A 17,237-nucleotide genomic window follows, 5' to 3' on the forward strand; every position below is an offset into this window, starting at 1 on the left:
CAGTCCCACTCCATATGTTCTCAAGGTTTCTGCTTGGCAGTTTCAAAGGGTGTTCCTTTTCCAATCTCATTTAGTGTCAGGCTTTCATGGACTACAGGATATGAATTGGAAAGCAGCCAAAAATGTATAATATTCTTTCACAGATTGATTCTTTTTATCTACATTTAGATTTCTTTTTAAAAAAAATCTTAAAGGAGAAATAAATACAACCAAAAAACTTACTGTATTGAATCTGGAATTACTCTACTATTGAAGAATGTATAGTTTGAAGTGTGAATTCAAAAAATTTAAGTGAGTTAGTCAAATGTAGAGCTTGTTTGGATTACTTTTTAGACATTATTAGTGCAGGTTTAAGCTGTGTGTGTACCAAGTTCTACAATAGCTTTTAGAGAGCAATATTCCTGCATGTTTTCTTGTTAGTCACTTTCCAGACATCAAATATGCCAGCAATGATGGTTAGAACATGTATGAACTGTATTTCATGAACAGATTCTTTCAAAATTCATGCAGGTTATGACTGTTTTTAAGTTTTCATTTGTCTGTTTGCTTTTGTTCCGTTCCTCTTTTTGTAATTATAGCTCTGTGAGAGTCATGAGATTATATGTACCAAAATAAGTTGTAAACATCTCCAAACTTTTTGGTATAGGGTACAATTTTGGGAGAACCAAATGATATTCTAGAATATACTTGTTCCTAAATGACATCTGGCCTACAACTTGTATCTCCCAGTGCCAGTTTTTGACATATTTACAAAAAAGCTGACATGCCTTTGTAGTCCCATTGCCAGGTTCATTGCAAAATAAGAGTGATAGAAAGCAAATCAGAAAATGCATGAATTTTCTAAATATCCTCCAGGAACTAAAGAAATGCTTATTATAGAGGCATCATTCATAATGCTACTAAGACTTGTGGCAACAAACTGATATTAATTAAAGCCCTATCAAGGTGAAAATGCCATAGGGCTAATGTAATATCTTGTTTTCTTTGAATTATTCACACCATAATTTTTTTTTTATAAAGAGCTTCAAGTATTGCATGTTTGCTTTTCAGAGAAGCCTAAAATAACTTTACAAGCAAGAAAGCATTGGTCCTGTATAATTCTTATTTACTTAATTGATCAAAGAGAATTTGAAGTGTGTTATATTCCATAATTACATTCAGTGATGTATTTATATGGCCTTCATACACTGCAAGCAAATAAAGTAATATGCTTAATAAAATGTGAAATCTTTAACCATTTTTCTTCTTGCATGTGATGTTTAGGATAAAACTAATTAGAGTTTCACTTTCTGAAAATATGTAACATCAAGTGCCCAGTATTGCCTTGCTTTGCTCTGTTAGTACTTTATTACCTCTGATTATCTAATGTATTCAATTTTTCCTCCTCTATATGTCACTATTATGCAAAATTTGGGGCCAGTCATCTTTCTTTATACATGATCTTAATGGGTTCAGTGGGTGGATTGTTTCAGGTAAGCATATTTGGGATAACCAGGAGTTAATGGTTGTAGTCTAATAATAGTTAAAAGGACACATTAACAGTTCATTGTTATTTAGACCTCTGAGATGTGTGTTTTGTTTAAATAGGTGCAAATGTCATCCAGATGCTTATAAAAGTATTTATTGGTAATGGTATGGCCAATCAAAGTACATGGTTAGGTAGTGATGTCATGGTGTTATTTAATATTATACCCTAGAACAGCATGCATGAGTCTTCATAGTTGTCCACATGTTTTCCACCGCAGTCATCCTATTTGGCCCTGCTTTGATCTACACGCTTCTTTTCAGCTGAATGCTGGTAAACGTCCTTTCTGACAGCCCCCTTTGCTCTTGCCTGCCATTATCTGCTGAAGTTCAGAAACCAGAGCATCACTTCAAACAAGAGAGTTAGGGAGTAGCCAGTCAGAAGAGATTCCTGAGGCATGCACAGTTCTGGCATAATCATTCAAAGATGTTTGGGTAGGGGGTTGGGGTGGTAGAGGTGTATGTGAATACAGAGAGCTGTGGGGGTTGGCCTCTGGTCACTGGTAAATAAGTGAAGTCAGGTGCCAGAGAGTCTAGACACAGTGATTTCAGTCTTGGGTCTTTGGTATCTGATACTCAATATGGGACTTGTCTGATTGAACACTATTGCCTCTTCATTGCACAAACTGAAGCCCCTTTAGTGCTTTCCTGTTAAATTAGTAAGAGATGACAACAGACAGTTAAAATAGAACAAATCTACTTTTAATATTTCCTAGTTGTCTGTAATTGTACTTACTTTTGAAGTTACCATGAGTAGCAATCAAATTAAGAGAATTGCACTGTTGTACTTGGAGCTGAATTAAGTTGATTTTAAATTTGATTGTTTCAATTAAAATTGAAGTGTTTTTTTATTATGAAAAACTGATTCTATGTTAATACACGTTCTATTTATATTTAAATTTTCTCTGTTTTGAACATGGGATAAAAAGTTTTCAAACAATGCATTACTTTTTAAAACTCCTATCTCCTGATTATTTCTGTGTGAAAATTAACATGGAATTTATTTTTGTACCTTCTAAAACAAATCAAGTGTAACCCCATTTTAATAGCAATTTTTGTATTTCTAAGGCTATCATAAAACAAATAACATTGTTGCAACAAATATTTTACTTTCTTAAACATTGTGTTAATGTAATAGGTTTTCTTCATGCAGAGTATCAATATTGAACCAAGCATCGTGACACATGCTTTTAATCCCAGCATTCAGGAGGGAAAGGTAGCAGGTTCACAGCCAGCCAGGGACTACAGAGTGAGTTCTAGGTCAGTCTGGGCTAGTATGAGACCCTACCTCAAAAACAACCCAAAAGGTCTCAATATTAGTAAATGGTCTCAAAAAATACACAGTAGGCTTTGAATTACAGTATGAAAACCATACTAATTATATTACTTAGAAGTTTATCACCTACATTTTTGCAGATTTTTAGTGTATTTTTTTTTTTTTTTTTTTTTTTTTGTTTTTCGAGGTAGGGTCTCACTCTGGCTCAGGCTGACCTGGAATTCACTATGTAGTCTCAGGGTGGCCTCAAACTCTCGGAGATCCTCCTACCTCTGCCTCCCAAGTGCTGGGATTAAAGGCGTGCACCACCACGCCCAGCCCCACAGATTTTTTTGTTGTATAATGTTTTGAATTGTTAATGATTTTTTTAACCTAGATATTCTGGTAGTGGAAACAGTTATGATTTGAGACTTGCCCTGTGGGAAAGGATTGTGACACATGCCCATCACTTAGCTGCTAAATTATTTGTAGTTTTAGCATGTAGATTAGTATGTGTTGTTAGAACTGTGCTTAACAATTGGAATGAAATTTGTTTTTTAATTTTGCTTTTTAACTATTTATGTATTCTTTTTGATACCCAGAAGTTACCTTAGGCTAACAGAAAGTAACAAAAATGATAGTTTCTAAAATGGCAAATATCCATTATTCACTTTACTATATACAAGGCAGTATGCCTAAATCGTGAAAGCAGACTGTGTTGAAAAGAGGTATTGTCTGAAAATATAACATGGAAAATTGTAGGTTATAAACTCATGCTGGGTGCAATTTGGACTTTGGAAAAATATTTTTATGTAATATACACTAAGTTAATTTGCTATTTCAGTCATGGGAGAAAATCTCTAAACCATGCATATATGTTCATCTCTCCTTTCTTATTCTGAAGGTAACTTTCACTGATTGAAAAAATTTAGATCAGTACTACTGGCATGTATAGCTTTTGCTTCTTAATTCTTTATTTCTTCTCAGGCCCTTCTTCCTTTCTCTGTCATTAAAAAAATTTATTTTGTCTCTTTTTGTCCATGCCCAAATAGTTGGGTCTACTCTTCAGATAGAGTTATCAACCATACATGACATTTCCTGACATATTTCCAGTCAATATGTGAATCCAGGGTTATGTTTATAACTTTCCACTGAATATCTGAGCTCAGTGACAAGTCTGTCATTGGTAGTTTAAATTAAAAAAATATCAAACCAAAACCACTATTTTCCTTTTAAAGGTTTTCTCCTAATCTAACTTCATTTTTTAGTAAGTGTTAACATTACTCAGTGCGGAATACTGGTGGACATCTTTGACTCTGCTTCTCCCTCCAACCCAACATCTAATCAGTTACTGAGTCCCAATTTGATCCTCTTCCATAAATACTATCTCTTATGAATTATGGTAATTCTAGAGTCATTGCCCAGTCTTATCAAGCAACCATCACTGTACTTGTACTTTACTTTCTTAGATTATGTCCCAGTTTTTCTTTTTGAGTCAGTTTGTTATTCTACACTGGCCAGATCTTTTTTGTGGCACAGATATTATCCTGACAACTTTTCCTTCTTAGAAGCCTTTAATATCTTCTGCTTGTCCTTGAGATAAAGCCCCCAAATCCTTAACATACTACACACCCCTGCACAGTGTGGCTTTGGCCTCCTTATTTCTCAGTATTTTTCCTTCACTTCGGAAGAGTTGCTTTCTTTCCTGAATTGCATCTTTTGCATAAGCTGTTTTCTTTACTTGAAATGTTCAGCTTCCAAGCAGTCTTTTTAACTTGTAAGTGCAGAGATGTTATTTCATATTTAACTACACTGTACTTGCAAATATGTATTAATGCTGAACATCATTGCTTGTTTATTCATCCAATTTGTGAACAGTGGGAACCTACCAATTTGTGTTGAGATATAGATGGCATTATGTCCAATATACAACCTAAGATAACACATGGTAAAATACTACTCCTGGGTTTTATTCCTGTATTTTGAATATAATATGGCCTGTATTTCTTGCTAGTTGATGAAGATGCTCTTCGAGTGTTCAGATGAACGAATTGACTTGGAGCTGATTTCTTTCTGCATTAATCTTGCTGCTAATAAGAGAAATGTACAGCTTATCTGTGAAGGTTAGTATCTGAGAATTTCATAGATACTTCTTTAGCATAAGATAATTGGCATATTATAAAGATAATAAGAGAGTCTTAACAATATAGTGCAAACATAAAATCTCTTTTGAAACATGATAATTATCATTCTAATTCTAATTCTTAGGAATCCCATAGAACTTTTTTGTCATGAGTCTCTAGTCCTCAGTTATATATATATATGTATGTATGTGTGTGTGTGTGTGTGTGTGTGTGTGTGTGTGTGTGTGTATATATGTGTGTGTATATATATATATATATATATATTTGGTTTTTCAAGGTAATGTCTCACTTTAGCCCAGGCTGACCTGGAATTCACTATGGAATCTCAGGGTGGCCTTGAACTCACAGCGATCCTCCTACCTCTGCCTCCCGAGTGCTGGGATTAAAGGTGTGCGCCACCACGCCCAGCATCAGTAATATTTTATAAAACAATTCAGTTAGCATTGCTTTAAAATTTGATATTCATAAACATGTTTTTAGATGAAATGAAACTATATTTACAAAGGACTCTTAAAATAAACAGTAATAAAATGAAAGAATGTTATTGTTTCAACGCTATCTTTGTAAAATGACTTATATTTCAGAGCTCTCTGAATGTTCTTTTTTACTTAAGAAGTACTTGTTCATTATTTTATAAAAGCACATATGAACAAATATAAGAAATAGGCCTGGAAAAATGGCTTAGTGGTTAAGGTATTTGCCTGCAAAGCCAAAGGATCCTGGTTCAATTCTCCAGGACCCACATAAGCCAGATGCACACGGGGTACATGTATCTGGAGTTCATTTGCATAGGCTGGAAGCCCTGCTGCACCCATTCTCTCTCTCTCTCCTTTTCTTTCTCTCTCTCAAATAAAATATGCTTAAAAATACAAAAATACAAAAAATAAATGTTAATTCTGACTATTCAGAAATTAAATTTTTGTGTAATGCTTTTGTGGAGTTTTAAATAAAAATGTGACTGTTCTCTATAATTTTTAATATTTATAAGTTAGTACCTTAATACCATATTGTTACATATGATCATATACTTTAATATAATTGTTGGGCCGGGTGTGGTGGCACACGCCTGTAATCCCAGCACTTGGGAGGCAGAGGTAGGAGGATCGCCATGAGTTCAAGTCCACCCTGAGATTACAGAGTGAATTCCAGGTCAGCTTGGACTAGAGTGAGACCCTTCCTCAAAAAACCAAAAAGTAAAAAATATATTATTATTGGGATTGGGAGATTGTTCATTGGTTAGACGTGCATGCTTACAAAGCTTGCTGGCCTGGATTTGATTCCCCAGTACTCACATAAAGCCATGCATCTGTAGTTCTCTGGCATACACATTCTTTGTCATTTACTCATCCATTCTTTTTCTCTCTATTTCTCTCTCTCTATCTATCTCTCTCCTTGAAAATAAACAAATAAAAATAAATATTTTAAGAAATATAATTTTGCCAGTTTATTTCACCATTTTGTATATTTACTTTATTGCCACTAACTCTTCTGTAATAAACAGAAATATAGCAGTTGTCATTACTCTGTATTATTGTGCATTTCTGATAAATTCTGAGGAAGATCTTTTTGTAAGAGTAGTTATTTTTCTCACTTTCTAAATTTTTAGATTTTCTAGATATCAAAGAGTACATGGGTCATTTTTTTATGAAGTTCTGTATCACAAAATTAATCTATTTTCAAAAGAATACATAGGATAATTGAAAAAGAGTTTTAAAATGATTGTATCTATGAAATAGGATTGCTGGGCAGGGACCATAAGGGAAAACTCTTTAGAGTAGATGAAGGTATTCTCTATGCATTATATCTAGTGTGAGCTGCACACATGTGTACATTTGTCTAAATTAAATTGTTCACTGATAGTTTGTCCCTTTTACTAGATAGAAATCTTTTAACTTAAATTAACCCCAGTTTTGTTTGAGAATTTCATGATTTCTGTTCCAGGAAATGGGCTGAAGATGCTCATGAAAAGGGCTCTGAAGTTCAAGGATCCACTACTGATGAAGATGATCAGAAACATTTCCCAGCATGATGGACCTACAAAAAATTTGTTTATTGTAAGTATAGCTTTTGGCTTTCTTTCTGTTAAAATAGATCTGGCTGTTTTAGTTTTAAAATTGCTATATTTTAGTAGATAACTCTGTTGAGTCTTCCTAGAAACTTATTTATGACCCAAATTTTTTGTTCTCCTATGAAGATCTATGTTAAGGTTAGCTCTTAGAAATCCCACTGTATTTTAACATTATTTTTTTATGTTCTCTACTCCTAATCTTTATATCCCCAGTAGAACTTTTCATAGATTATTTAACAAATTAATTGAAGATAATTAAATGGGAATCATATTTGATTACTTCTTTTCTCTCCTAATGGATTAAATTATTAGTTTGGATCTTCTCATATGTAGCATTTAGCATTTATCTGTGTTGAAATTCTGCTGTATTCAGGATTATGTTGGGGACCTCGCAGCCCAGATCTCCAGTGATGAAGAAGAGGAATTTGTAATTGAGTGTTTGGGAACCCTGGCAAATCTGACAATTCCAGACTTAGACTGGGAGTTGGTTCTGAAGGAGTACAAGTTGGTTCCTTATCTCAAAGACAAACTGAAGCCAGGTTTGTGCTATGCATTACACTTTTGCATAATCACTAAGAATTTTCTCTGTATTTGGAATAAGATGCTAAAGCAATGGCATGTGATTTTTATTGTACTAAAGAAGATGCCTTCTTCCCGCAGCTCTGCTTTCAGAAGGGTTGTCACTAGTACTCCTTTTTTTATATATAGTCTTATGCCTTTTTCCTAACATATTAATTTCCTTCCCCTATCTTATTTTTCTTATAATTTTTATTTCCAAATGCCTTCCCACTTACATATACTGAAAAATGTGCACACATGCACATATAGAGTTCTTTGATCCAGCCAGGGTGGCACACACCTTTAACCCCAGCACTAGGGCAACAGAGGTAGAAGGGTCACTGTTGAGTTCGAGGCCAGCCTGAGAGTACATAGTGAATTCCAGGTCAGCCTGGGCTAGAGTAAGATTCTGCCTCAAAAAATAAAAAAATATAAAAATAAGGAGTTCCTTGAAGCATTAAAGGGAATCTGTTTTCCTTCTGCATTACCTTTCAGTTGTATTTTCAAGTATGTATTTTTAACTTTCTATTGTCTCATCAATGCCACAAGTTTTTATCAATAATATACTAAATATGGGAGATGGACTAATTTATGCACATATCAAAGATTAATAGGAACTGCTGTAACAGCTGATGATATCTTTTCTGTGTATTAAGCTTTTGGCACTATATGTAGGTTTATATCAGGACATATCAGTGAAAATTTTCTATGGCTTAATTCTCCTAGGAGCTGCAGAAGATGACCTTGTTTTAGAAGTGGTCATAATGATTGGGACTGTGTCTATGGATGACTCTTGTGCTGCACTACTAGCTAAATCTGGGATAATTCCTGCACTCATTGAATTATTGAATGGTAATGTCTTAATTTTCATGCCAGTAGTTAAAGTTCATTTTGTTTGGGGAGATAGCTCAGGAGGCAAAGTGTTTTCTTTACAGTCATGAGGACCTGAGTTTGATCCCAGTACTCACATAAAAAATGCTGGTTGTGGTACATGCCTGTAATCCCACTGCTGGGGAGGTGGAGACAGATCCCAGGAGCTTTCTAGTTAACCACTCTAATCTACTTGGACCCTATCCCCCACTCCTGCAAAAAAAAAAAAAAAAATAGATGGAGCCAGGAGTGGTGGTATATGCATATGCCTTCAATTCCAGCTCTTGGGAGGCAGAGGTAGGCAGGTCACTATGAGTTCAAGGCTAGAATGGGACTCTACCTAAGGGAGGAAAAAAAAAAAGGACAGGATGGTGTTCCTGAGGTTAGTCTCTGGCTTTGATATGCACATAGACACACATGGAGGTACACATGTGCATGTGTACCCACATACACAGATGCATGTACACATACCAAACACATGCAAAAAAGAATTGTTCATAAATTTTTGTGAATGAAAAAGGTGGCATTGCCATTTGGTCATGTAATTAGACCATTGTTTCATGTGTGTTGTCAAAATATAGTGGATATTGCAAAGAAACACTGCATCTGTTCCCTTGATCCAATCCTGTCTTTCAGTTCCTCCTTAGTGCAACCTGCTTTGGAGAGGAGCTATCTCAAGTAATCCACTTTAATCTCAGAAATGATATCACTTCTTTCTTTCAAAATCCTATGCTTAAAAAAAAAAAAACAAGATACTTGTCTTTTTCAAAGTAATTTACCCTATCCAGTTATCTAAAACAAAATTTCTTAAATATTCTGAAAATACATTATGAAACTTCCTTGTTGGTCATTGTCATTTGGTCTAGAGATACCTAAAGCTTCTACACTTAGCTCCTGCATTATGTTCTTTGTCTCACCATGTCTGTTGAGCTCATTGTCTTTTATTTCACAAGTATTTTCAGTTGTTATAGGAATATTTTATATATATATATATATATATATATATATATATATATATATATATACTTTTTTTTTTTTTTTTTTAGTTTTCCAAGGTAGGGTCTCATTGTAGCCCAGGCTGACCTGGGGTTCACTATGGAGTCTCAGGGTGGCCTCGAACTCACAACAATCATCCTACCTCTGCCTCCCAAGTGCTGAAATTAAAGGCATACACCACCTTGCCTAGCAGAATATAATGTACTTTTATGTAAAGTTTCTGTTTCTTTTTAGCTCAACAAGAAGATGATGAATTTGTGTGCCAGATCATTTATGTCTTCTACCAGATGGTTTTCCATCAAGCCACCAGAGATGTCATAATCAAGGAGACACGTATCCTTCAATGTCTATAATATATAATAACATTTTAAATATTAAAGGAACATGCATTTTTGGTTTTCCTTCTTATAAATGTTGAACTACTGTAGAAAAAGAAAAACAGATTTTGAAATAAATTTAAATGAGAGGCTATTTTCCATGGGAGTTGTTTGCCTGAAATCAATCCAGGATTAAGTAAAATCAGAAATCCAAAATTTGCTAAACTCTGATACTTGTTGAATGCCAGCATTCATACATATTGATGTAAAGTTCTACCTCATATAACAGATCATAGTAAAACCATAAATGCAGTAAAATAGTATAGATAATTAACATTAGCCTATGTATAGTAGGTATATATGACACATAAATAAATTCCATGTCTAGACTTAGGTCTCATCCACAAAATAACTTATTATATATGTTCAAGTATTGCAATATCCAAGGGGGTAATCTGAAATACTTCTGTTTCATTTATGTTCGGAAATATTCAACCTGTATATAATGAAAATATAACAAGATTAATTTTGTATACATTGTATTTATTTGTATATTTGTATGTGAGTAAGGTATGCAAGGGTCTCATCATTGTAAGTGAATACCAGATGGCTTGCACCACTTTTTGCACCTGGCTTTATGTGGATGCTAGGGAATTAAACATGGGCCAGCAGGATGGCAACCAACCACTTAACCCCTGAGCTATCTTCCCAGCCCATGAATAATCTTAATATTACTTTTAGTAATATTAAATAACAATATTTAATATTACTAATTTGTCAGGTTTTGATTCATAAGAAACATAAATAAACTAGAACTTTCTTCTCTATTAATGTAACTTAAATATAAGAGATTCCAATGCCTATTCTTGGTCTTCTAATCTGGTTAACTGAAACCTGGAAAAACACATCTGTTCTCATGAATTCAGCTACCAACAACTATATGTTGCTTTATCCTCTGCTGAATTTCTCAAACTTGGAAACTTGTGGCTAACTGACACCTGGATGTCTTTCACCTAGAGCAGCCTATCTATCATAGTGTTATCTAGAAAACACTATATTCAAATAGCCCCAAGTTTTTCACAGTGCTGAATATCAACCCAAGGGCCTTATGCATGGTAACCAAGTGCTCTTATCACTGTTCTTCATTTGGATGTCTACTGAATAAACTTTTTCAGGGCCAGACAGATGGTTCAGCAGTTAAAGGTGCTTGCTTGCTTGCTGCCAGCTTTGTTCAGTTCCCATGTACCCTTATAAATCCAGATGCACAAAGTGATCCATGCATCCAGAGTTTGTTTGCAGTGGCAAGAAGATCTGTTATTCCAATTAATATCTATTCTCTCACTCTTTGAAGGCAAAAATATTTACAAAATATTCAATTACCCATGTCACTAGTCCAGCTGTCTTTTTAGTCTAACTACTTAAAGTATTTGTTTACATTCCCCCCTCTCTCAAAGATTTTTGAGGCCCTCCATTTCAAGGGCTGGCTTTGTCATTACCTGTATTCAGTACAGATTAAATACACTTAAAATAGGACCTGGCATGTGATAACAATTTCTATAGTCAAGTATCTAGCTAACTGGTCAATTTCCTTTAAGAGGAATATCTTAGGAGACCTTATTTTTACATGATGTTACTATTACTCAAAGTATTTTGAAATTGCTCTAGTGTTACATTCAACTCCAATAATACATACTTTGGATGTCCTCATCAGAGGAAAATTTCTTTCTTTTTGGGGAAATATTAAATTCTACAATCACATGAAGTCTCTAGGAGTTAAGTCTGATGAATAACAAATATAGGTAGAAGAATACTCATTTTGATGTAAGCTATCAAAATATAAAGACCAATTTGAATTAATAGCTACCATATATCTCCTTGTATCATAAAGTAATAAATATTTTAATATGGTTTATTAATTGACTTCCCTATAAAAATGAATTACATATAGTTTAGGTAATATTCAAGTCATTAGAATGTTAACTTTTCCCCAACTGTGGTAAATGAGATTGGGAAATGAGCTTGGGAAATTAGACAAGTTTTCTTTCTACAGTGTCTTATTTTTAGTTGGTGCACAGAGATTTAGGTTTCATTCCATTCTGGCATTTTCAAATACAATTTGTTTTTGTTGATTCACATCCCTCCTTCTACCTCAATCTCTTTCCCTTCCCCAAATTCCCTTCCCCTTAATACCTTTCCCCCTTCTGTTACAATTTCTGCCTCTGTTTTGGTATGTCTGTTTAAAATGTATTTAGAACCTTATTGGTAAAGTTCACAATTTTAAAAGAATATCTGGGGGTTGGGGATTTAGCTCAGTGGATGAGCGCTTGCCTAGCAAGTGCAAGGCCCTGGGTTCGATCCTCAGCACCGAAAATAAAAAAAAAAAAAAAAGACAAAATCACAAAAAGACCAAAGAGAATATCTGCTTTATTTTTATCTGGCTATAATAGTACTTTCATTTTCCCTCATGTGAATTTGGGGAATTTTTGCCATTGAATTTGAGGACAGTACTTCAAAAATAGTTATTCTGAAGAATATAAAATGTTCATAATGGTGCAAGTAGAAAACAAAAGGTGATAAATTAAAATATTTAGACATGCATAAGACACTTCTTAGATCTAATGCCTTATCTATGTCTTAAAATTGAATCAATATTGCTGAAGTACTTCTTCCAGAATAACAAACTGAGATATGTTTGAGTGTTCAAAACGATTAGCTGGATGTCATGTTATATGCCATTAATCCCAACACTCAGGAGACTGAGGTAAGAGGATGATCAGTTCAAGGCTAGCCTAATATACATAGTAGCATGACACTGTGTCTCAGAAACAAATAAATAATAATAAAAAGTGTTATTTGTATGAAATATTTCAATATGTCAGGTCACAATTAATTACATTAAAATTAAAATACATTCTTGTGACTATAGTATAATTAAACATTTTGAATATGTTAAATGAGAATTGTTCCCACTCCTTTTTTTAAATTGGAAAGTTTGATCAATATTATTTAAAATTTTTAAGATTAAGAAGCACTATTGTTTTGGCTGTTACAGGCTTTGTGTATACACAAACACACACACACATTTTAAGACATCTGACTTTCAACCACATTCAACAATTGCAATATGGGAAATAAAATACCCCACATTTCTCTAGATCTTTTTAGTTTATCTCTAATAAATTCTAAGATATTCCTGAGGATTTGGTTTTTATTCTCACAAAATTCATGTGAAATATGTACACTGGATATCATTTATTCATTAAATATAAATATTTCACACCTGTTATGTCCTTAGACCTAGACTGCTATGATGAGCAAGATAAAGTTCCTGGTTTAATGGAATTTACATAGCAGAGGATGAAAAGGATAAATAACATTGCATGCTTTATTAAAAAATATTTCACCTGAGTTCCAGAGTATGTACAAATAACATTATTCTGTATATATTTTTGCCTTTTAAACACATGCTTTTTCCCCCCTGACATGAAACTTTTTCTAACTTTATTTTAGTTAGTTATTTGGTTGGTTTGTTTTTTGAGGTAGAGGGGACTATAGTCCAGGTTTACTTGGCACTTACTCTGTAGTCCCAAGCTGGCCTAGAGCTCAATGGAAAGCCTCCTACCTCTGCCTCCTGAGTGCTAGGATTACAGGTGTGTGCTACACCCAGCTTGAAACTTTTTATTTAAAAAATGTTCAGGGTTAGAGAGATGGCTTAGTGGTTAAGGCACTTGCCTGTGAAGCCTAAGGACACATGTTCTACTCTCCAGATCCCATGTTAGCCAGACATACAAAGGTGAAGCAAGTGCAAGGTTGCACATGCTCACTAGATGGCACAAGTTACTGGAGTTCAATTGCAGTGGCTAAAGCCCCGGCAAGCCAATTCTGTCTCTCCCTCTGTCTCTCTCTCTCTCACTCATTCTCACTCTCTAAAAATAAAATTAATTTTTAAAAAATTGTTAGCATTATATTTACTTGTCACATGTATTAGTGGTAAATGTGCCTTCTATTTTCAAAGTTTTAATTAAGACTGACCAAAAGTTTGCAACTTTCTTCCCCTGACTCTAACATGACTCATGAGGTTTTCTATTAATTATTCTTACGTTAGTCTTCCCATTTGTGATTTATGCATCCTACTTCTTTGTGGAGGGAGGAAAACAAATTTCAAAATGCATTTACAAATATATCTACTAAGGCTATTATATCCAGCTTCTATTTTTATTATTATCTGGCATAGTAACTTCACCTTTTACATATAGCATTTTTATGAGATGGTCAAATTGTTATTTTACTTATTGCCTATTAAAAACTAGTACTTACTTAAAATAATGATATTGTTCAATTTCTTTAGTTAATATCTTTACTTGAATTTTATTCCTCCAGTCTTTTGAATGGATTTACTTTTATAAAGTAATTTTATACTTAGCAATATTACATATAAAGAATAAATAGGTTTATCTTAAAATACCTGGTTTATACTTTTCAGTAATGATTTATGTAGAATTATAGGCTTATATTTCTTTTTAATTTAAAGGTCCTTTTCCATTATTGTCAGACTTGGATTACTACCAGCAAGAAGTCTATAGTCAGCTAAACTATTTTTATCTATCCTAATGTCTGATGAAATTTTAATTTTGTTTGCCCTAGAAGTGATTTTTGCCCTGGAGAATCAAAAATAATGTTGTTTCCTTTAACATCAAATTGTTTTCCTGGAGTTACATTTATTGGTTAATTTGCCAAATGTGCTTTGTCTATATGAACTTTTTAGTATCTTTTTTTTTTTTTTTTTTTTTGGTTTTTCGAGGTAGGGTCTCACTCTGGCTCAGGCTGACCTGGAATTCACTATGTAGTCTCAGGGTGGCCTCGAACTCATGGCAATCCTCCTACCTCTGCCTCCCGAGTGCTGGGATTAAAGGCGTGCGCCACCACGCCCGGCTTTTAGTATCTTTTTTGTTCAATTGATTTGGTTTTTTTCTTGAAAGACTTATATTTATACTTCCTCATTGATCTTTATCATTATTTTCCTGATCTTATTATCGTTTTTATTTTTTAACTTTTTTCCTTCTTGACTGTTTCTCTTATGATTTATCTGTTATATTTACCCTTGTTATTTCAACTTTAGTGTTTGCATTTTTATCTTTAATTTATGCTCTTTTCTGAATTATTATCTTTCTCTGAGTTTTTTAATTCTAATTTATATTTGTTCATTTATGTTCTGTGTTCTTAATTTCTCTTTTAAAGTGGTTTCTCTTAATGAAAAGGACTTATTTCTTCAATTTTTGTTCTTTTGATAACTATTATATGGAACTATATTCATTCTTATCGTTGGTTCATTATGTATTTGTATAAGTAAAATAAAGTTTTCCTGAGCATCTAGGAGGTCATGATGGATGGAGAAAGCAGTTAGAACTATTTCTTCCATCTTGCTGCACTACCATACTGGTGTGCAAAGTGTATTCAGAGCATCACCAGTACTGAAGACAGATAACAATGCAGGCCTCACTACCATGCTCCAAAGTAACTATCCAGTTTCTAACTCTATCAGGCATGAAGTTGAGTCTTCATGAATTTGAAACCAGTGATGAACCCAGAACTAGGAAAATTCCTTCAGGTTAAGCAATGATGAAGTGATTATCCCCAGATTTGATGTGTACCCCAAAGATGTACAAAACTGGCAAGATGTCTGTGTCCATCCTTCAGCTTGGCTTCAGTGTGCTCATACAGACTTCAATTGGCATCATGGACCATGAGGTAGCAAAATAGAAATATACAAGAGAGAAATCTTGGGATTATTTTTCTGATGATACAGAACTTACTCATAAAATGTCCCAATGAGAAAACACAAGGAAGAAAGGGTGGGAGAAAGAAAGGAAGGGAAAAGGAGGGAGGAAATACAGGAAAAAAGTAACTTCAAAACTATGATGTTATTCTTCTCAACATTTGCTACTTTCCTTATCCATTTCTATATAGATTTTTCTTTTCTGAGATCTCTATCATCTTTATTTTTTAACAAATTACATGTTAAATGTTTCTGAGCATCTTGTATTATTTAAAACTAATAGTTAAATTTGAACATACTTACAGGTAGGGAAATGTGGATTTTCTGATATAATTGAAGAGTCCCAGTCTCAATTCAGTTCATATTTTTGTTCATTTTTATTTATTTATTTGAGAGCAACAGACAGAGAGAGAAAGAGGCAAATAGACAGACAGAATGGGTACACCAGGGCCTCCAGCCACTGCAGACAAACTCCAAATGCATGCACCACCTTGTGCATCTGGCTTATGTAGGTCCTAGGGAATCAAGCCTTGAACCAAGGTCCTTAGGCTTTACTGGCAAGTGCTTAACCACTAAGCCATCTCTCTAGCCCTCAGTTCATATCTTTAACTATGTTTATGCAGAAGCTCCAGCATATCTCATAGACCTGATGCATGACAAAAATAATGAAATCCGCAAAGTCTGTGATAATACATTGGACATTATAGCGGTAAGTATTCTTGCTACACAAAGTATAATAGATTTAATTTGGGGGTAGATGATAAAGACACTGTAGGCCTAATTTGAACTATACATTCATGGTTAACACAACTTAATATTTTGGTGAAAGTTGGGAAATTCTGTGATTCAATTTATTTTTTATGCATAAGCCCTGGGGTTTTTGGCATTTAACTGTAGATTTCTTGTGTTTATATGTAACTCAGTGTTTCTATCTGAACTACATGTTACCTAGGAATTCTGTGTTTTTCAGAGACAAGTATAAACAGGAAAGTTTGGTCTGGCCTAGGATAGAAATGGGTACTCTCTTAAGATTCTTTCATTATTAGATTTTGATTTTCTAGTAATCTCAGCATGAATATATGACATAATAGTAAGAAGTCCAAAGTATACACAGAAAGTGTGACTATGTCTCAAGGCCATTTTATAAAGAAACAGATTTCATTCTCTCTCAAGGAAAAATGTAGAATAAAGCTAAGCAAATGTGGACTTGGTGTGTGTCTTAGGAAAACATGTCATCTTCACTAAAGGATTTGTCCTTCAAGCTATTTAAATACCTTATTAGTGATGATTTGTTTAATGTAGTTGGGCTCTGGATTGGTGAACTAGATATATGATGGTAGTCCTTTTGGTAACAAGGGTTACATTACTTATCTTACATGATGCAATCTCTGCTCTTATCAGTCAGTTGTTGCTGTGTGACAGTTACTTGTAGTCTGAATGATAGCTCTGCATTTTTCAGTATTTGTGATCATAGACTGAATATATCTTAATGACTCACATTAATACCTAGCATTAGCATTTTAAACTTTGAAAATAAGGTGTTATCTTTATATAAGGACAAACAAAACTATTGAACATGGATGACTTAGGGAATGACATGAACCAATATAGGCTTAAACATATAATATCTATTTGTTATTAACAGTTTCCACAAAGATTTCCAGGAAAGTCTCTGTCAGACAGAAAAGCTTAAGGATTTTCATATTGTTTTGTGCATGCATTTGTGTGT

At 33.9% G+C, this 17,237-nt stretch overlaps 1 protein-coding gene across 2 annotated transcripts in view; it reads left to right on the forward strand.

Moving 5' to 3' along the window:
* The window catches only part of Kifap3 (kinesin associated protein 3), a 143,593-nt gene that overhangs the window by 75,009 nt on the left and 51,347 nt on the right, over positions 1 to 17,237 (forward strand). For both annotated transcript variants that reach the window (XM_045147576.1, XM_004658798.3), the window contains exons 12-17: positions 4,794 to 4,902; positions 6,865 to 6,977; positions 7,365 to 7,530; positions 8,276 to 8,401; positions 9,650 to 9,748; positions 16,132 to 16,217. In XM_045147576.1, coding sequence (XP_045003511.1) covers positions 4,794 to 4,902; positions 6,865 to 6,977; positions 7,365 to 7,530; positions 8,276 to 8,401; positions 9,650 to 9,748; positions 16,132 to 16,217 — 699 coding nt within the window. The remainder of the gene's footprint in view (positions 1 to 4,793; positions 4,903 to 6,864; positions 6,978 to 7,364; positions 7,531 to 8,275; positions 8,402 to 9,649; positions 9,749 to 16,131; positions 16,218 to 17,237) is intronic.

Source organism: Jaculus jaculus, chromosome 1 (genome assembly GCF_020740685.1).
Source record: "Jaculus jaculus isolate mJacJac1 chromosome 1, mJacJac1.mat.Y.cur, whole genome shotgun sequence".
In the NCBI taxonomy this organism is placed as follows: Eukaryota; Metazoa; Chordata; class Mammalia; order Rodentia; family Dipodidae; genus Jaculus; species Jaculus jaculus.